At 38.8% G+C, this 22,781-nt stretch overlaps 1 protein-coding gene across 4 annotated transcripts in view; it reads right to left on the reverse strand.

Annotated features, from left to right (window-relative positions):
* The window catches only part of KCNT2 (potassium sodium-activated channel subfamily T member 2), a 276,042-nt gene that overhangs the window by 52,642 nt on the left and 200,619 nt on the right, over nt 1–22,781 (reverse strand). For 3 of the 4 annotated variants that reach the window (XM_043552978.1, XM_037907612.2, XM_043552979.1), the window contains 3 exons: nt 22,607–22,779; nt 17,844–17,915; nt 10,106–10,240 (listed from right to left, as the gene is read on the reverse strand). In XM_043552978.1, the coding sequence (XP_043408913.1) occupies nt 10,106–10,240; nt 17,844–17,915; nt 22,607–22,779 (380 nt within the window). The remainder of the gene's footprint in view (nt 1–10,105; nt 10,241–17,843; nt 17,916–22,606; nt 22,780–22,781) is intronic. The other variant, XM_043552980.1, reaches the window with a different exon arrangement.

Here is a 22,781-nt window from a genome sequence, read left to right on the forward strand (position 1 = left end):
AGTGACATAAGCATATATTTTCCTCCTGAATTCTTTATTATTTTACCATTTTATTTCACTTCTGAACAAAATAAAATATTTGAAATTTATACTCCTATAAGTTAAGTAGTTTTGCTTTCTTGTTGGAAAGGAGTTGATAACTGAGAAGTTGTTCACTGTAAACAGACCTGTGATGTTACAGGATATACAGCATACTGTAAGTATTTATGATGAAAATAACAAATGCATTGGGGTTCCCTTTCTTGAATTCAGAGAATGCGGTTTTGGGATATGTGTACTCTTTAACTTCAGGAAGTCAAGCAGTCTTTCGAGCAGGAGTTAGTTCTGCGGTGAATCAGGAAATGAATAAGTTAAGGAATAGTACTGTTTTCCTTATGCTAACTTTCTTGTTCAGTTTCGGTAGAAAGCAACTCCTGTGGGTTTTTTTAACCGTTGTCACATGACATAAGGGACGTGGATTGATTAAAATTCTGCTTTCTTGTGTGAATTGAGCTATACAGTCTATGGATTGTTTATAATTACAGGATAACTTTATGGTTATCTGAACATTTAACTCTGAATGGATTATTTCTTAGGTCCTCTGATGAGCTTTAATGTGTTCCTATAGCTGTAAGGTAGTTGACTGTGTTAGGTCTGTCTCATGTACCCTTGCTGAAGTACTTAAGCTGTCCCTGTTGCTCCAATGGTCAGTTCTTTGCAATGAGGAGGTGAAAATACTCCAATACAATATCCAGTTACAGAGGAAAGTATTTAGAAAGTCACCAAACGTTCAGCCTTGCAAGGAGGTTGTCTAGTGCATAACAAATCATATATTGAGGGTTGGATTGTCTAAGCCTCCGTAGCTTAGAAATAAGTCTGTGACATTTATAGGTGGGCTCCTCTCTGGAGGCTGAATCTAAGGAATAGTGTGTGTTTGTCAAATCTGTAAAGCAGCCATGTCTTTGCTGTACATGTCTCCTGTACAGCACAGATTGGAAGCGACCTGCTGTAGCAGATCTGCCACTCTCAGAATGGGCCTTGACATGAATTTCAAGTTTGTGTGTTGCCAGGCTGTAACAGCGATAGATGCAATCAGGCACCCATTTTAGACATGGTTCTCTTGAAACCAGCTGAACTAATGAGTTAGTGTCAAATGGAATAAAAACCTGGATACGTTTTCTGAATGCTTCAGCACAATGTATTCTAGGGGCCTTGTCACGTCAGGTTTGTGGAGAAGGGATTCACTAGAATGGGAAAGCAAGCAAAGGCTAAACATTCAGCAAGATCAATGACTAAGATTTTGTCTAAATAAATGTTTCTTAATGTCCTTTATTGTTGCAGTACCAGTGGAGTAGCTCTGCTGATGCTCGGTGTGATAGGAGCACTAGTGTACACCAGTTGCTGGAGTTTTAACTATCCCATCATTGCAGACCTTTTCTAAGAAATGTTAGATAACCTTGTGGTAAAAATGCTGGTGGATGCAGCCTGTCTGTACGAGAACTGGGCTAGCAGTAGTGCAATCTTTGGAGATATTAAGAATAACTCTAACATAAGCAGTATGGGTTGGAACTTAGTCACCAGGTCTTGGAAGGAAATTTGTGCAAGTCTAGAGCACCAACTAAAACTCTTCAAAAATAGTATAAAATAGATTTGTCATTGGGGGTGGAAGCTTTGTCTCTTTGAAGTCACAATCACCAAGTAAACTACCTCCTAAATGAAAAACCTGAGCTCACAAGCTCTGAATGGGTTCAATACAAAAGAACAGAATAATCAGCTCAGTTAGGACTATATTAAATATCCCACAATGCAGGACACTGTGGAGGGATTAAAATGCATCTATCCCTTTGGGAACCTGCTGATAGGGCTACAGAGAAACTGGTCTTTCTTCAACATGTTTATGAAAGGGTGCTAAATGGACTGGGTAAGGGGAATTGTCTGAATTCAGGATCTGACATGGAAAGGATAATGATCAAACAGTTTTTATGTGGGACACACAATAGGATCCATGTGTGACTTTTCACAACAGGCCACAAAAACTTTTCAACTTGCAACTGTATGTCTTGTTGTTTGTTCCCAGTAGGTAAGAACTTCATACATACTCAGAAACATCTCTCAATTTCCAACCTCAAGAGCCATGTTGATAAGAAGAACTAGATCTTGGGTTAGGATGTAAAGAGGTGCTCTAGTTCTATGTTGCCAGATGAGTCCAGATTCTCAAGGTGATGTGACCACCCAGTGTCATAGCTAAAAAAAATTTTTATTTGTTTCAGCCAGGGTGTTTGTTAGGATCATGGAACCTTTATCTCTTCTGTTCTCAGCCAGAACTTGGGTTCCACAAGTATCAGTAGGAAGACATAGGTGATCTTCCCATTTCAGATCAAGGAGAAAATGCTCATCACAACTGCGTTCTCTTCTCCTTCATTCAAACAATGGTAATTCAGGGCTTGATCAATGGTGCTGTGAATAGATAAACTTCCACTACTTCTGAAATATTTGAACCGCTACCCTTTGATCTCAGAAATATATATCTGGGTCCAATATCATTTGATTTAGTCTGCTATTGTCTTGTCTCTTTCCTATTACGTGGCCATTGGTAATGTTCTGTTGGACACTTACCACTGCTGCACTTGCAGGTTTCCCTAACAAAGGGTTTAGTTTATGTAACATAGGGCCATGTTTGCCTTTGTCTAACTGGGTCAGCTATCGGGTTTGAAGGGTGTTCAGCATCAAACATGAACTACATTCACATCACTGCTCTTAGATTTTCCTGAACATTCTCTAAACCAAAGTTCAACTGAGTCCAATGGGACCTTTGCCTGAGTAAGCACTGCCAAACTTTGGCTAAAATGCTGGTGTACCCTACAAGAGTGAAGAGTTTCCTACAGAAATGAAGTAGGCTTATGGCTATAAGTGGTCAACTTTTAACATTTTCTTCCATTTTTAGTTTGCAATGTATTCTGTATTCTTGAAATGGGAAACATCACTGGAATCACTAATCTCTTTCAGCTTTTTAAATATGATCGTTACAAATGCTCATTTTAAAATGGGGGTGGGAATACACAAATAGATGGAAACCAAGTTATTTGTGAAATTGTGTGTGAGTTTAACACATTTTTACAATAAAATATTTAAATGAAATCGTGCATATTTATTTAAGGATTTTTTTTCAGCATGTTGTTTTAAAGATTGTCTACATTTTATGGCATCTACCAGCTTCAAGTTTTGCCATGTGAATATCTGAATGTTGAGGGTGATGATCATTTAGAGAAAAATGGGGTGGTCAGCTTTGAGAAAAATCTAAAATTTGCTGGGCAATGATAAGTTGTCTAAATTGTACTTTCTTCTGTGGTTGAGAAGGGACAGTGCTTGGATACCGAAAACACACAGGGGATGTTTTATTCAGGATGCTGAGCATACACTGACCGTAGCTCCCTGGTTCTCTGATTCACAGACCGACACATGCAGTGTCTGCCTGCATTACGCAATGGTGGAATTGACTGCTAACTAAATGCTAGCATATGCTAAATAAATCACACTCACCAGCCTAAGAATTAACCTCTACACTTGTGTGTTAGATTGTGTGGAAATATATTAAAGCCAATTTGTTGATGCAATCCTACTATCACGGTAAGTGAGGGAAAGTTGTATAAATCGAGGCAGCTGAAGAGATCCATTTTTTAATTTCCTTTAAAAAAAATCCTCTTTAAACCCTGGCTCCTTATTTCTGCATTAATTCTGGACCATGCAATGCATAATTATCAAAGGATTTGCTGCTAGAGGATTTACTTGTATTAGCTTCTTATATTAGGCAGGTATTTAAATGTGAATATTAGCAATATAATATGTAGAGTCAACTGTAAAGGGAGGATTAACACCTGATATAATGACTGAATATACATAACTGAATGTGAAAGCAAGTTATTGGGTCCCTGGAAGAGCTGGATTTAGACCATCATCAGGTTATGCAAAGTGACTGTTCATAGTGAGTCAATTTCAAAACTATCCTTTGGACTGTAAGGCTGTACAAATTAAGTCTGCCCTCTAGTGGAATTATAGGGAAAGTACTGTGCAGCTATTAATCTGATTAATGTTCAGGTAAAATTTTGTCTTGCTCTAAATGCCTGTGCAGGGAGTAAAGGAGCATAAGGCACCTCCTTAAGCCGGCTATCCAAATTGTGGATCACATCGTAAGGATGAGAACAGTCTCCAGGGAGCCACTATTCCTCATCCCATGCCAGTGAGTGAGGAGTGGGCAGGGACAGGCAGAGCTGAGGTGATGTGGAAGCAGAAATAGTCTGCTAATAGGTTAGACTAGTAGCAGACCCCTTTTCCTCTGGACCAAGGGGGGGACACAAAGGGAGAGATGTAACACAGTCATAATTCCCTCCTTTGTCTGCCCCTGACTCCAGAAAGATTGTTAAATCACAATCAGGCCCTTTAATCACATAGCAACAACCATGTGTAATGCTTTCTATCATATCCGCTTGTCTAGGAGACTCTGTCCCACTCTAGTAGACAAAGACCTGGCCGCAATTATTCATGCATTCATCGCCTCTCATCTGGATCACAGCAACGTGATACACCTGGGCAAGAAGCCTTCAGCACTTCGAAAATTCCAGCTGGTACAAAACGCTGCAGGACATCTCCTCAGCAACATAGGCTACTGTGAGCACATGACACGCGTCCTCTGCTCTCTACACTGGCTTCCCATAGAATTTCCAATTGAGTTCAAGGTCTCTGTCCTTTTCTTCAAAGCTCTCCTTGGCCTAGGCCCAGGATACCCAAAAGGCCATCTAAAGTTCCAGGAAAAGCTGGTTAAAGGACCAGAACAGTGTGGGGTTTGGGGCTGCTATGGTTTGAACTTCAGGGAGCCAACCCCCCTTTCTTATAGCCCACCATACCGTCCTATGAGGGGGGTGACGGTAAGTTCCCAGGGGCAATGGATTTTCTGGAGAGACCTGGATGGAAAAAGAGGGGGAGCTGTTGGAAACCGCCTGGGTAATTACGTAATAAACATGGGGTTACCTGCACTGTACACTTTTATCTCCCGGTAGTCCCAGACATCTAATAATGAAGTTGTGGCCTGATTAAATCCATATCAAGTGTCTCCTGTCCTTTTTTTAGTATAGCCAAACAACTGATAGGCCTTAAAATATATGCTCAGGGTCAGTTAGACTTGCCAGATGAATAAGGGAAGCCCATTCTAGAGTAAAAAAAGCATCCACTGAGGAGGCCCTGCATTTCACCCCGAGACTAACACATCAGTGCGGAATCATTCGATGACTCATTCGATTCAACTGGTACGATGAAACGGGGAAAAGGCCTTTTGGCCAGCCAGCACCTATACGTTGCCCAAAGCCAGTACATTTTATTTATACTTCAAAACTAAGCTAAGCTTGTTCTTTTGCATCCAAAGTATTAAAGATTCATATTACATTCAGTGAGACTGATACATATTTTCTTACTCCCTTTTGAGCTTTAATTGAGTCAAAGTGGTGGTGTGCCAGAGTTTTAATTGGCATGGTGCAATTTCTTGCTTTCAACAAATAAACAAATATGCTATAAACAGCACATTCATCGTCTGAGGAGGAAGGCAACTTTAAACTGAGCAAGATTATTAATCAATGTAAAACACTGAGCAATGTCAGAAAGCTTTCATAAGAATCAACAACCTAGACTCAACAGTATTATTTTACCTTACTGAGGTCAAAGTATTGATTCCATTTAGAGAATGGTCTCTAAATTTTTTTTGAATGATCCCACTCAATGTGACTTAGTTTCTACTGTATATTCACTTTACTCTGTCTTTAAAAGTAAGATTGAATCAAAGATGCAAAGACCATTGTTGTCATGAACTACATATCTTAACAAAATACTTCAATGCTTTAAAATCATTTTATAATGTTGCCATGAAAAATTCGGGTAACAATTTGCTGTTTTTTTTATTACAAAGCAAATCTCAAATGTAGACTCATGTTTACTAGAACCCAATCTGGATTGTTCTCCCTCTCGCATGCTGTTCAAATTATTTATACATAGAACCCTTTTCCCCATCATATTAACCCACTGAAAACTTTTCTGAATATACTTTATTTGGGCATTATTTCTGCTAAAGAATATCACTTTGTGCTTACATGTATTTAATAGCCTGTTCCAACACTAAACGTCTTAGCTATTTTATAGGATAATCTAGATTAGGCAATCTTCACCCACCCCCTCCACCCATAATTATGCCTCTAAATTTGCTATCATCTGCAAATGTAATGACCTTACAATATGTGCTCTAGCTTGGTCTAAAATCATTAATAAAACTGGTAAAGTAATTACCCTAATATTTAGCCCTATGAAACTCCTTACAAAATTCTATGAAGAATATAAACCTCTGATGTATATGCTATGCATTTTCACTCATAAAAAATTGTCTATATATTAATACTTCATCAATATTTGATACATCTTTTTACATCCTTTCTGCTTTAATGTTGGTGCACAAAGTGGAAACTAGTCTCTTCCATTCCTTTGTCATTTGTTTTACAAAATACTACTGGTGAAAGATTGTGAAAGCATTCTGAAAATTGAGTTATGGGTAAATATTTCATTTTAAGACCTATTTTTTCTTTTCTAACTTGGTCAAAAACACAAAGAAAATCTCATTCCTCTTTTGGCCTTCCTGTAATTCTATATTTTTATAATAGTTATGCTTCAGATATGAGCTAATGTTGCCATCTAGTGAAAACATGGTGCAAGCTGTTAACAGACATAGAACAATTGTACATATCTGCTGAGCAAAACTTAATTATGGCTTTTCCTAACTTTTGAGTACTTGACTTTGAAGCCTTAATGTTCTCTGAACATTTTTTGTGTAATTTTCTAGTTTGTTGTTTTTTTTTTTAAAGCATGTGTTGACACCCACATGGCTCGTTAGTGGATCCATCACCCTCACCTCTGGCACTTGAGTTAAGAGACTAAATTCTAGCAGTAGTAGGTTGCCATCCTCTATGTGGACCAGCCCTAGACAGGGATGGGACACTTTGCCAGGGGATTTCACAGATATTCACTGAAACCAGGGGAATTATGAGAATCTGGAATCTTGGGTTCTATTCTAGGGTCTGGAGGGGAGTGTCCTTTGCTGGCCACAGACTCTTCTGCCCTGTTTCTCATTCCTTGTCCCAATCTCCTCCTCCTGTTCTGAAGTGACAGCTGGATTCTAGGAGAAGAATCCTGGCCTAAGAAGTTAGGTTAGTAAGACTGCTGAAAGCGTGTGGTGAGAACTTTTGCTTTGAATTTAACATAGTTTAACTGAGGCACCACTTGTATTTTAACTTTAATTTTCTTGCAACCATTTCTGACTCTTATGCCGCTGTACTTGTACTCACTTAAAATCTATCCTTTGTAGTTACTGAACTTGTTTTATTGTTTTGTCCAACCCAGTGTGTCTAAACTAGAGTATCTGGAAATTCCGTTGGGTGGGTGTCAAGTTCCATTCATATTATTTATTTAAAGAAATAATGGGCTTGATATAACTTGTATTGTTCAGAAGGCTGGGAAGTATAGGACATATATTTCTGGGGGGGAAATCTAAGAGTGAGGGTGTGCTGGGGTCATCCTGAAATATAACCAAGGCTGGTGACCGCCATAGTGTAACCCAGGTGTGACTGGCAGGCTGCAGTTACACACATACACAGAGGGTGTGACTTGCATGGTGGAAGGATGTTTGTGACCAGCGTAGGTGGGAGTTACTTCAAGAAGGCATTGTAAGGCACCCGAGTTTGCAGGGCAATGGTGACACAGCTGCTCATTAGTCTGGATTGTACTCTGGTATGTCACAGATGCCTTGGTCCAGACTTGGCATGGCCCAAAACAGCTCAGAGCTACAATTGCAGGGGAAGTCCTTCTCAGCCCTGGGCTGGAATAGACTCTGTGCAAACTGAATCTCTGTGAATATAGCTACTAAAATGTAAGACGTCTTTGAGCATGTGCAACCTTTATTTTTTCAAGGGTTTATAACTTGGATTCTAGAGGGTTGTCATGTGGTGGCAAAAGGCCTCCCCTCCCACAAAGGCCACTCCCCCCTACATTTGAAGTCCCTGTTCCAAAGAATGGAGTGCTAGACTTGTTCAAGAAAGGTCTCGCCTTGTTTTGCCCTATTAAAAAAAAACAAAAACCAAAAACCTTATTTTTCCCTAGTCTCATTCATAGAAACGGCCTCAATTATTCTGGCTGAAATTTCAAAAGAAAAAACCTTTCACAAAACAAAGACTACTGAAGAATGAAATCCCCCCTCTTTATTTCCTTGTTTCACTGTCAGTTTCATACAATTTCTCACCCGAAATGTTTTGTTTCATCATGAGATGGAGTGCAGCTTCTACAATATTTGCAAATGAAATTTCAACACGCTATGGACTTGTTGAAATGAAGGGCCCCATCCTACAATTTCTACTGTGTCAAAACTCCCTTGGAATTCATTTGAAGGGATACTGAATTCTTATTAAGGTGAAGGACTGAAGGTCTAATTGTTAAACTGTGCTACCCTGGCAAAAATGTGTTTGGAATTAATCATTTCCCCATTTTAGGGCTCTAGGCCATGATTTGGTAAGGCACTTAAATACATACTTATCTTTGAGCATGTGAGTAGTGCTATTGTAGCCAATAGGCTATTCATATCCTTAATGCTAAGTGCCTGGTTAGTTGCCCTGCTGAATCAGGATCTTAAAGAGATGCCATTGAATTCCAACCAGGATCTTAGGCATGAGTGAGTATAAAACCAGACTTTAGTTGAAACCCATTTTATTCTTCATCAGAGCACCATCTCCTCAGTCTCTTTCTACTTTTTCTGACTTTGAGCAATACTTTTTAAAGAGACATTTTTTCTCCTCTTTGTGAGCTGTGTGAGTCTCTTTTCTGGCTAAAGCAAGAAAGGTTTTGTTCTGATTTCTTTTGCATCCTTTGAACAGTCTGCCCTGCTGCTAAAAATCTGTGCTCAGAGAGAGGGTTTAGTGCTTTACTGGGAACTGTACGGATCTACCAAATGAGCTAGGAGGCATTTGTTCTTCTACAAGGGAAAACAATTAGTGGGACCTAATAATCAGTAATGGAAATATTGGCAAGTGTTCTCGTCACAGTTAATCCCGATGGTATAGATGACACTATGACAAAAGGGAAGAGAGCCTGCTGTAGTGGGAACATGTCTGACTACTTCTGTATTAATTTGCTGTAATCATAGATCTTCTACCAGGGGCAGCCCAGATGGAAAAGAACATGAAAATTATCAAGATAGGACTTAGCTATGGTATATTGTTAATTAAAACTTATTAAGAGAACCAATTTCAAGTACTACTTTGAATACTTTAGTCCCTTCCAATTATTAGACATAGAGAAAGACAAAAGTAACTCTTATGACCACATACACACTTGTATCTTCTAGTTTCTTCCCATAGTTATTGCTGGATCGTTTGCAAGCAATGAGTGAATGGTTTATGTAATTCCAACTGTGAAAGAGAACCTGTTGTTTTTCTTCAATATTTGGATTCAGATTTTCCCTCCCTGTCCCCTGGAACTTTGTAACCTGTATCACAGACCGTAATTGGGGGCAGCTACCTCTCAAAAGGGGCAAAATTCTAGTTCGGTTCAAAATGTGAACAACTATCCAAGTTTCTGGACATCAGTCCTTCACTCACCTAATTTGTAGTCCTCTTTCTCTCACAGCACCCACTGTCTGTAATGAGTTTAGGATTATGACCTTATCACAAGATGTTTATTAAGGCAAAGGTCCAGTGAGTTTCCTCTATCTCAAGTCTTCCAGGAGTGGCTGACTGGGCTTCTTTCCCTTCCCACAGACTACTCAGCTGCCTTCAAAAGACTCTGGAGAAGTAGCAAGTGGCCATATTGGAATGTGATGAGTCATATCTGAGAACTGGAGTCTTACCCTTCCACATCCCAAGAGACCTGAGTATATTACCGTGAAGCAGCAATGACTTTTGCTTGATCATGTAAAGTGGTGTTTAAGAAAAAATGGAGTTAAGAGAAATGGTTGAGAAGCCACACTTCCATCTCCCCCTCCACAAAAAGAATTCTAAAATATTTCATGCTTAACATAGCTGTATGGGTTAGTTACAAAATGACTTACCTAAAGAGAGTTTGTACATTTACAATAGTCTTGGCATCTGCCATATAGTCTTCCTCAGCACTCATAGTACTTTCCTTGTCCACAACCACCATGTTGGCAGCGAAGGTCACCCCACATCTTAGCAAATCATCTAGGCTGTTGTAAAGAGGAACAGAATTAAAAACCAATATAAATACATGGCAGGATATGTATTAGTTAGGAAAAACTCAACTGTAACATATCCTGGGAGCTCATCAATCTTATATTTGATTCCTACCACTTGGTGGTGGTCTCTGAATGCACTTTAACTATCAGATTCATGTAAGTGTTTTGGTAGAACAGAGACAATGTGAATAATAATTTTAATGTTCTTTGAAGTAAAATAGAATCCTGCTGGTAGATTGCCGAGGATCGCTTGTCCTTCTCCATTCACTAAAAGAACGTAGGTAAAATTACACTACACTTTGCATGTGTATATGTATCAATTCCCCTTCTCCAACAAGGTCTTCCACAACTCATTACATTGTTATTGCCTGTTTCATATAAGTGTCTTACCTCCTACACAAAAGGACCTTTTCATATATCAAGGGCCTTCACACAGAGGCAGTTGGATATGCTGATTTTCTAGCTTCTCACCTCATAGTCCCTCACTGGCTCCCTATTCTCTCTCATACTGAAGGATCACTTTTGCACAAGAGTAACTTTCCAGAAGTCTCTTGAGCTACTGTTCCTTTAAGGGTAGGGGAGAGAGGAAGTGAGACGCACAGAAGGCCAAGGTTTTAGAATAAGAAGCTGAGATATTATGAGCCTTCTGTACACTAGTGGAGAAGCAGGAGCAGCAGCAATGATAGAGCCTTGCAAAGATGTAGAGCCCAGGAAAGATGACTTACTGGTGGGGAGGCTGCCAAACATTAATTTATTGATGGTGGGGTGCATAAACTGATTTGAGGGGTGCTATCCAGTATTCATTTAGTAGAACAACAGAGGACAGTGAGGGGGGATAGTTGGCCTGGCAAGTAGGGGATAATCCACCTAAGGGGGGACCCCACAAGTGGTAGACTGAGGCCTTCAGTCCAAAGCCATGAAGGGTATTAGATTAGGCTAATACTACAGGGCCTATTTTAAATGCTTTTGCTCCTTTTTGAAGCTCATTAGCTGTAGGCTATAGCCCAAAGATTGAGTTGAGGAGACAGCCTAGAGGATATGTGAGGCTATCTTTCTTTTATATGTTGCAGTGAGGGCAGCAGTCTAAATCTGTTCAAAATATTTCCTTAAACTGGGGAGGATATGGCTTGGGATACCAGTGTATTTCAGCCTGACAAGTATGCTTAATTTGGGGCCAATAGGCATTGGGTCAATTCTGGGAGCCTTGAACTTAACCAGTATTCAGCCTTGAGCGGATTAAATAAATACTTACAAAGAACTACATTTAAAAAATAACTAAAAGAGTTATAAATAAAAATCAGCCATATCATCTTAAATGTTTCTGAATTAATTAGAGTTGGTCAAAAAACATTCTGTGGTGTGTTTTGTTTGTTCCTCCAAATCCCATAGGCAAGACAATAGGTGGCCAACCCACCTCAGTGACTGGATCCCCAGAGACCAAAAGCGACCACTGGGCAGACCAAAAATGCACTGGGCCGATCCCATGACAAAACTCTTTGGCCAGAAATGGAAAGAATGTGCTCGCAATATAACAGACTGGTGTGGCGTCGACTTGCGTTCATGGAGGGATGGACTAGGACAAGCTGGACAAAGGTGAATCCCATACTACAGAAAACTTAACTTTTATGGTCAAAATTCAAATACTGAAATATTTTGGCTGAAAACCAACAGGAATTGTAGCTTGGTTGCCTGCTCCATTCTCTTCTATGGGCTAGGCTGCCTGGTCAGACTAAATCTCCCATGATACCTTATTATCTTTCTTCTTGGAGAGAGAGAAAAGATGGCAAATCAGGGGAAGTCTCTGGCCATGGAGCATCATGGGAGATGTAGTCTAGCCATGAAGCCCAGCCCACATAAGAAAATATTCCAATTTGGGGGTTTGATTAAACTGAATTTTTTAAGAGAAAGCAGACACTTTGTGGAAAACCTAAACAGTTTTGATGGAAAATGTTGACCAGTGATGATATTAAGTAATAAAGAGCTGATTCCTTTTTTCCATCATAGTCTTATTCATGTTCTTACTACCCATGTGACAATACAACTTCCATTTGTGTTTGATGACTGCTCAATACATTTTCTGCAAAACTAGTTTAAATGTAAACATAACTAGCAACCATTCCATAGATTTGATCTTCTGCCTAAAACTAGACTGTGTTTCTGCTCTTTACCCCTTGAATCCCATCCAGTTTCCAGTGAAGCAAATAGTCTTTCAGTTGTCTTTAACAGCAGTTGCATTAAGACCTAAATGCATAAAAATCTACAACTGGGGGTGATTTTGTTTTCCAGTTAAACAGTTTTTATCAGAAAATTCTAATTTGATGAAACCAAAATCATTTGTATGAAAAGCTCAGTTTTGACAAATTTCCCACCTCAATTTTTTTGAAAATGTTTCAAAATTGTTGGAATGCCATGTTTAACACTTTTTGAAATGGAACATCAATTATTTTTGTTTGAAACAACCTACATTGCAAAATAAAATCTTTTTAATACTCCACTATAAATTAATGTCAAAATTGAAACAACTTGAAATTGAAACAAAATGTTTTGATTGATGTGACCGAATTATTTTTTTCAGATTTTCAGTTCACAAAAAATTGAGGCCTTGACTTTTCATCCTAACAGGGATTGGAAATTTTTTTTGAATTTCAAACTTCTCGTTGGACAAGAAAACCATTTCCTACCCAGTCCTATGAAATTTCCAGTCTTGATTTTCACATGTAGTACATAGCTCCATGTTCTATATTAATTGGTTTTGGAGTGATGTATAGTTGTTGATGAAATGTAATGCCATTCTATATTTAGTATTTATTGGTATGCGTTTAACCTGCTCATATATCAAACTCTAATCTTTCTCTTAGCAAACGACATTTCATTCTGCATTCTACCATTGTGCTGACCTTTGAAAATATAGCCCTTGTGACTACCAATAAAAAACTGCACATAACAAAAAAGTTTTATACTCTGACAAGATCTCAATTATTCTACTTTCCAAAGCTGAATAAGTTTAGAATCTTTTAATTAACTTCCTACTATTACACTAAAATAATGTCTAAGCCCTTTTTAAAAATGACAGCAATGGCTATTTGGAATATCTGACTTTCTTCCTAATTATTAAAAACAAAAAATGAGGAATATTCCCTTATCGAAGATATCTATTATCCTAATTATGCCTTTCTTAATCTCGAATGGTTTTCCTACACAACCCTTATCCATAGCCTATATGGCTGTACATATTACACATCACTTACATATGGAAAATTGACAGGTTTCAGAGTAGCAGCCGTGTTAGTCTGTATTCGCAAAAAGAAAAGGAGGACTTGTGGCACCTTAGAGACTAACAAATTTATTTGAGCATAAGCTTTCGTGAGCTACAGCTCACTTCATCGGATGCAAGCTGTAGCTCATGAAAGCTTATGCTCAAATAAATTTGTTAGTCTCTAAGGTACCACAAGTACTCCTTTTCTTTATATGGAAAATTGTAGAACAAATTTCTGCTAATTGAGGCCCTATTTTGATGAAGCTCAGCCAGGCTGTGAATTTTCTTTTGACCATTTCTCTGGATGTCTCTCATGGAAAACCACAGAGTAGTGAATATGAAATTAAAATTAACAGGGAAGATCCTCAGATGGTACAAAATGATCATAGCTCCATTATTGTGATGACAGTTTACCCCAACTGGGTATATGTCCCAATATTTCTCTACCTCTTCAGTCATAACTCTAATACAACTGATCTTTTAGGTGCCTATGCTCATTCACATTTGTTTGTATGGGTACCATTCTTTTTGTCAAATAGCAGAATCTTGCTGTAGGGTGTAGATCATAGAATATAAGGGTTGGAAGGGACCTCAGGAGGTCATCTAGTCCAACCCCTGCTCAAAGCAGGACCAATCCCCAAAAATGCAGAGAAAATGTTAGTTTAAAGGAAATTCTGCTTTAACATTACTGCTTAAACCACTTTCTTCCACTGAGTGTGCACATTTAAATCATGTATTGAGATGAAAAATCCATTTCAGAGGTTTTGGTACAAGTCTAATGTCTTGTCTACACTACACCACTGTTTGGACTATGAGGTGTGAATAGCAGTGTGTACCAAAGTGCTGCATTGTAATTCCCCAGTTGGTTGCTGTGGGTGTGAACTGAAAGGTTCCTTGTTAGCATTAGTATAGTCCTGTTTGAAGAGGACAGTGTAGTTTCAGTCCAGCAAAGCACTAAGCACATGTTTAAATTCAGTGAGACTTTGCACACGCTTAAATCTTTGCAGGATTGGTGTCTAAGGCTAGGCTGGATTGGGGGTCAAGCAGATATCAAAATCAAGCCTTAAATGAGCATTTGTTATGATTTTCCTTTGACCTTTGTGTATTTTTTACATACATGCAGTTTTTTAAAATAGTTTTGAAGATATTTATGCAGGTGAGACCTCTCTAATTTATAAACCATGTACTCTTTAATAGGCCACTTAAATGTCCCATTTAAATTATGATTTCCTGTGGAAAGCTGTAGTGTTCTATGTGTTAACATTTTATAAAATGTATAAATATCAAGGAATAAAGAAGAAGGGTTGGGATAAGGTATTGGGGTATCCACATTTTGTGAACTGTTCTTGGAGTATTGATTTTTTGCTTAACATTTAGTTGGATTTGATTTATGTAAAGTTAATATGATCTTGTACAGTATGTAAAAAAAGAAGTATAATGTACATGCACAACACCAGCAATGACCGCACCACACCTTTAAGTAAGGGAAGCATTGGCCAGGCTTGCTGCTGGAAGGTAGCAGTGCTTTATGTGGGGGGAAGGTCAGAAAGTGCTACAAAAAGGTAGAAAAAGCTTTGTGCTGCTGGAAGGTAGCAGTGCTTTATGTGGGGGGAATGTAAGGGGCGGAAGGCTTTAGCGGTGCAAGGCCTGGCATTGGAAGCTTTTTCTCCATGCAGTAGGGAAGGCAGTACCCACCCTTCCTCTCCTGGAGGTGTGAATATCAGGTTTGGTTAGGACCTGCTGTGGGCATTGCGCTAGTCACTCCTTTTTTAGGGGGGCTGGGAAGGAATTTTTCCCTTACCACCATATTGGCTTCAGTGGAGTGAGGGTCGGGTTTTTCGCCTTCTCCACAGCCAGTGTCAGGGAAGACCTATTATGATGAGCACAAAAGGTGGTAGGCTATATGTCGCAACTTATTGTGTAAGTGTGGGGTGGATGTCCAGTGTAGGTACTCCATAGGGAAGGCATCCAGTGACCATATAAATGGACAGGTAAAGGACTTAAAAGGAGGTGCTGGTTAAAGGAACAGAAAGGGGGCAGTTGGGGCTCCTATGATTGGTACGGAAGGAAGCCAACTCCCCTTTCTTACAGCCTACCTTAACACTCTTATGAGAGGGGGTGGACAGTAAGGTCCAAGCCATGGGTTGGCTGGGGGACCTGGATGGAAAATGAAGGGGGGCTGGTGGAAGCCCCAGGTATCTATTTGAAAAAAAAAATGGAGTAGCCTGTACTGTACACTTTATCTGCCAGGTAGTCCCAGACCTCTAATATAAAGTCGTGGCCTCATTAAATTCATATCAAGTGTCTCCTGTCCTCCTTTTAGTATAGCCAGACAAAATATATGGTGATATATTGTAGTACAACTAGACAGGACCGCTATGGTCATTAAACACATCAAGGAAATGGCCAACGCTTGCACTTAGCCACAAACAGATCAAAGCAAATAATTGACTACTGAACTGCAAACTGTACAGTAAATAGTGAGGGCATTTTTGGAACAGTCAGCAGTGCATGAAAAATGAAGTTAGCATATATTACATTGTGAGTATGAACTAGATTTTATTGATTTTCACTTCAATATGTAACTTATTTGTTTCTAAATGCTTATGTGCAAACCAATCATTTAAAACACTGGACATAATTTATAAACTGACAAGTCAGTTGACAGATTATAGAACATAAATGTATGTCAGTGTTACTTTACACTTCACCTGCAGAGAAATTTGCACTGTCATATAAATGAAACATCTCTACACTACAATTAGTGTAAACTGCAGAATACATCATATTACCACTAGTTTAAATATCTGCAAACTTTTTTTGTATTCAATAAATTCCAAAACTGATGTGAACCTCTCAACAAGGAAGATAATGTGACATTTCTTGCAGGATGTTATAAAGTATTCCTTTCCAAAGTAGTCCCAACAAATAGTAGTAAAGTTTAACTTTTTTTGTGGTTCATAAAACAGTTTGGAAACTCCATGTTTTTAATTACCTGGCTTAATTGTAGCTAAATCAACTATTCAGTTTCTGAGATTATTTTTTATAATTTCTGACTGATTACAAATCAAAGGTGACAAATAAGATGCTACTAAATATAATTACGTGCCCAAGACCTTTCTTTGTTGTTTTTGAAGGCTGGAATGCAATGCATTTTAAGGCTATGTCTACACAGCCACCAGTAGTAAGCCTCCCAGCCTAGGTGGACAGGTTTGGGTTAGCAGGGCTCACACTGGTGCTCTAAAAATAGCTTTGTAGCCATCACTGTGAAGCTGCAGCTCAGGCTAGAACTTAGGCTTTTCTTCTGATGTGAGCTGGGAGGATCTCTACTGTAGGATGTGTAGACGTATCCTAAAAATTATAACTTCTATCAATGTATTATGAATGGCAGTTTGTGTTGTCTGTCACTAAGGTACATTTCTAAGTATATACGTCTCCATTTACAATAGGCTTGATCCTGAGACATGCTGAACAGCTAGAACTGCTTTTGAAATTGATAGGTGAAATTGTGCCAATGTAGTCTATTGCAAATCCCCCCCCCCCCCGACTTCCATAGTACCAGTATTTCACAGAATAAGTATTGTAGATGCCCAGATGTCTCAGGATTGGGCCCTCTATTAGAGCTAATTTTTTGCTTTAGTGATGACTGTTTAGAAACAGGAATATACTGAAAATCTAATGAAAGAGTCTCTTCTAGTCTGAGTTCTAGCCTGACTCTTCAATCAGTGATGCCATTAAATCTAGATACTATTTTATAAATATGTAATAGTAAAGGGCTAGGTAGAAGTAGTAGGTGATATTTTCAAAGCAGTCCAGTGGTTTTAGACGTAAGTTACTATTAGTGTGGTCTAAATCTCATAACAAAGGTTAACGATCCCAGCCAATAAGTAGGAGCAAAAATATGGTGCTTTCATGTAGGGTTAGACTAGAACTCAGTGGGAGCTGTTGGGTGCTCAGCATTTTTGACAATTTGGTAATTTTATTTGTGCCTTAATGGGGATTGGGGGGAGTAACTTTAGGCTCATTCCTGTTTTTAAAAAGCCTAGCCGTAGGGCCCATTTCACCTAGAGAGTCAACACCAAAGAAAGCATTTAAAAAGACTGCCAGATCTGCCAATGTACTATATAAAGCAAAACCAGATAGTGACTCATTTTTGAGTGATTGAGATCCTTTGGCAGAAATCTGAAATTCCAAATTACAGCACCTTGACACAAACCATGCATGCAGGGATATTTTTCAAGTACTATCACCACACTTAAACATGCAGTTACAAAGCACAGCACATGACAAACCACTGAACACTACAATGTTTAAAGTTCTGAGGATTATTTTACCTACTTGTCAATAGAGCCCACCATGTAGTAAACCATTGGGAACCAACAGATTGCATCCAGAAAATGCATATCTGGCCTAAGCAGCAGATGGGTTACAATGAAACACAACATCACAACAGTTGCATCTCCTCTGAAGAAACTGAATAAACTATGTTAGTTTGTTTGGAAGAGAGAGGAGGGGAAAACTAGGAAATGTTAAATAAATATTTTAGTAACATAGGAAACTATATTTCTGGACATCAACATTCAATGCTGTTTGCTTTGATCATGATGAAGCATGATCAAGTTTAAATGTGCTTTACATAAAAGTTGTTAGTCTTCTAAATCGGAAACTTTATGGCACAATCATACAGCAAATGCTTTATTTAAAGAAAAAGTATTGATGACACAAGAGGCCTTACTAAATTATATTCCAATTCATGACCTTAAACATCTTTTTAATGAAAATGCTTAATGATTGGAACCAGATCCTCACCTGGTTTCAACTATGATAGTTCCATTAAATCAATTTTACACTAGCTATGGATCTTGCCTTATCATTTCTCCCTAAAAGTTATGCATTTTTCCCAACCGTCTGCATTTTTTTTCCCTTTCACCTCTTCTGAAACAACAGCTGGTTACTTTTAACATTTTAATTGTTGCTTGACATACTAGGGTGGAAATAAAGTCAAAGGCTAACTTTAATCTCAAATTTCCTTTTAAGAAAGGAAAGGTAAAATAGTTTTCTACTGTACTCTTTCTGTATTGTACTATAAGGCTTACACCTTTTTCTTCTTTCTTAGGTACTGAAAGTACAGTGATAGCAGATGAAATTTTAATCAGCATGAAATAAGGACATGTCTAATCATGCACACTACTGCAAATTGCCTCTGTTAACAAACTGCAAAAAAGATTAAGAGAAACTATTAAATCATAGCAAGGGGTACTAATGCTAATTTACAGTGGGTGAAATCCTAACTCATTTTAAGTCAATGGCAAAACTTCCATTGACTTCAATGAGGCCAGGATTTCACCCTATTGCCTTAAGATGTGAAAAATGTGGTGGACTGATTGCAGTGTCCTTATGGTTACAATATTTCAGCTGAATGTTTTACAGAGAATCTGCTTCAGCTACCTAGGCCACACCTTGCTAAGAGCTTAAGCAGAGACCACAGCTTTCATTTAATGTTGAGATGGCATAATTTTATGCTAACAAAAATGGCATTTTTCAATCTACAGCAAAAAGAAACTAAAATAATAAAAGTAACATATCAGAGCATGTGTAAAAAAAACAAAACCATGAACCCAAAACCAGAGTATAGGAAAACACTAGAGGGCACTGTACACTTTCATGTGTGTTCTTAAAGGCCAGTCTTATTTGAAACTTGCTAACCACAATTTTAAAAGAATAGTTTTTATAGATCTCTTCTGGTGTGGGGGTGTTTATGCTGTTCATTACTGGAATAAAGAGAACTATGATATACTAACACCATTATGTACTGTCCTACAAGAAATCTATATTGAGGGAAGTGGAACCCACTCTGACTAATTTCAGATTCTGTAAAGTGAAACTATTTATACTAGAGATCGGATAATGGCACATACACCCAGAGGAGAGTAGGGCCTGGAATCTGAACCAGGATTCAATTTATGCAGCTGGCTCTTTTTAACATGCAGCCTAAAGGTTCCAAGTTTGTATATGAATTGTTTACCTTGGACTTATTGAAGGTCCAAAGGGGCTGCATCATGCTCACCGTGTTAGGGAATTATTCTCTTCTATAGTACTAATGGGAACCAAGTGGGAAGTGTGCCCTGTTTCTGTAGCTGAATGGAATAATTGGAACAGATCATATATGCTCAGAAAACACTGCAAGAGGAGCAAGTTGGGAGGGATGATGCATACATGAAGCTGCTCATTGAGAATGGAAAGTATATGGCTCTGTAAAGTACATAACTATAAATTTTCAAACCCCCTAAAATGAGCTGTGCTTGAACAGAAAGTGCTGATTAAAGAAAAGGCAAATAGAACCCCCCCCCCCCCCCTTCCCCCGCACACACACACCCATTAAAGGTCAGGAATTTTAAAGAAAACTAAGTGAGCTAGATGAAATAAAGTGCAGTTTATGTGCAGGACTATGCTGAATTTTTAAAAGTGTGTATGTTATGAATTATGAACAGATATAGCAGTCCAGTCTCTCCTCCCAGCTGCCAGCTGATTTCCAGTTTTATACTAGATGTGGGAAAACTGGCTCAGCCCAAATATTAACCAATCTGGACTGGACCCAATCTGTTCATGAGGTTTGAAATGAGTTTAGTTAAACTTTATCTCACTCTACTTTTTCTTCTGCCCTTTCACTCCCATTCCTTGCATTTTGCTGGTGGCATCTCAGCCTCCTGCTGTTCCTTCCTGAGGCTTCTCTTGCATTAGTGCCCCAAAATACATGTACAAATGGGAGGCCCCTTGAAGGTTTTCAGTACGCTGTGAGCTCTGTCTAAATACTACCGTGGAACCCCCAGCATGTGCCGTATGGGCTGAAAAAGCCCAGAACCATGGCCTGCTACTTCTGGGAGAAGAGGAAATGCTTCTTGTGGGAAAGAAGAGCTTTTTCTAGCCAACTTATGAAGACTCTTTCTTGTAAGGAAGGAAAAGAACTCCCAGCTACACCTTCTTGTCACATGTAGCTGGGTGACAGACATGGAGATTCTCTAATTAAACATCTTGCCTTGTGAGGGATCCAGAGCCCATCCTAATAGATTTCCGTGAGTGGCAGTGGTGGCTACAAGCCTCTTTTGGAAAGTATTCCTGCCAGAAGAAAAGACACCTTCTCCCGAACAGAAGCTTGGGGCAGAGACAACTGATGGGGGATCATAGAATGGGGAAACTTCCAAAAGATTAAAAATAAATATCTGGTATTTCAAGTGCTTATTGGAACTGAGTTTCTGGGTGTTTTGGAGTTTTACCACCTGTATACCACTTTATATTTTGTACAATTTACTATATGACTGTGGAATGAAGTCATAGAAAGGAAGTTTGGTTCTTAGTGCACACAATCTGTTTTATGATCCCTTGGTTCCCCTTTTCCTGAAACCTAAATACCACATGTTACGTGTTCCACTGGCCCTTTTGGACCACACTATCTTGATCTGACCTTTTCAGCCTGGAAAATCCTTCCAGATATCAGGTGATTTCTATCAGTCATTGCAGCAGTAGAAGATGAATCATTACTGTGCGAGACAGCAGAAAGGAATGTCAACAGCTGTGGCACAAAAGCAGTGAGTGCACTACTTTGTGATAAGGTAAAGAGATTGTGAAATATCAGTCAGAGCACTGCCAGTCGTTACACTGTGAGAGAGCAGATTGCTTAAGACTTGAAAAAAAGTTACTAGGTTTTGACCTTTATTTCCAACCTAGTATACCAAGCAACAATTACAATGTTAAAAGTAGCCAGGTATTATTTTGGAAGGAAAAGCAGAGTGCAGATGCTTAAATTATGTTATGAAACTGAAAATATGCACTTTATCTGACCTCTTCCCCCCCCCCCCCCCCCGAGTTAATTTGCAAACTCAGAAACTGAAGCACATAAACAATGCAGATAGACCCTTTTTAATGTGACAAGTCAGCGTGCCTGCATGACACACACCATTTTCAGCCATCACTATAAAGGGACAGATTTTGCCTTGCCCTGCCGTGGCATGGAAGTGCATAGACTGAGGTGGAGGACAGTACAAGGAACATTCTGCCCTTCTTGTGTAAGAGCCAAGAACAAATGTAATCTCTTCATGGGGGGAACACAAGAAGGAACTGTTTCCTTCTAGTGTCTCCAAAGGGCATTGGGGAGGAGATGAGGCTATGGAAGGAACAGTTGTTCCCTGTGGTACAATTCCTCCTACAGCTGTTCCTGAGGTGATGAGGATCTACATCATCCTTAAATCAGGACTGTGACTTAATGGCACAACTGAGCCATAAGTTCATTAATGAATGTTTGTTCTTCTGTGGTTTTATATGGCAATCAGTGGACAGACAAATTTCCCAAAGGGCACTTACAGTCTATAGTATTGATCATCTCTGAATTAAGCAGTAATAAAAAATCTGCTTAGATAGTATAGGCTCTGTCTTCTGCATTTAACTGATAGACCAGTCGAATACTACTATAATTACTATTTACTGTGCAAACCATACAACAAACTTGTTCAGAGGCCTGAGTGGGCTTAGATCTGAGGCAGTATCTTGAAAGGACAAACTGGCCCCTAATGTGCAGGTCAGCAGTGTGAATAAAATAGTGCTCCCCTAGGTGCTAAGTGGGCTGGGAAAAGAGGATGCAGACAGGAAAGTGAGCAATTCAATCTACATCTGAAATGTAGAGAAGTTAAGATTACTTTCACATGTTAGATGCAATATTTAAATTGCAATTTATCTCCTAAAATTTTAGAATTGTAAAAGATTTTACAACTTATTTTATAATTAATAGTATTCCAGTTTCTCTGCTTTTCCTTATAAACCTGGTGTTACCATACTGAAAACTGTATTGTCCTTGGTCCTGATCCAACTCCCACTGTAGTCATTAGAAAAGCTCCCATTGACTTCACTGAGAGTTATATTATGTCCTTACTGTAAAACACAAACAAGATATCATCCTTGTCTCCACTCTTGCTTTAAAGGTGTATGTGCCACAATGTTTTTGATTTAAATTGGTCACATGAAATGTGACCATCAACCACAGACAATGCACATATTGGGATTTAAACACTTATTTGTATAGTAAATAATTTTCTTATAAATCCACTTACGGGTTATCCAGAAGTAATACTATAGGGTTGAGTTCTTTCTTTGGTCTGTAATAAGCTCTGAGTGGAACAATAAAGTTGTATAAGCCATTTCCAGCTGTCTCTGCTGCAACTATAATCAATTTATTTTTGAATCCATAGGCTTTGGCATCTTCATAGTAGTTATGTTGGCACCCCT

This window comes from Chelonia mydas, chromosome 8 (genome assembly GCF_015237465.2).
Source record: "Chelonia mydas isolate rCheMyd1 chromosome 8, rCheMyd1.pri.v2, whole genome shotgun sequence".
NCBI lineage: Eukaryota > Metazoa > Chordata > Testudines > Cheloniidae > Chelonia > Chelonia mydas.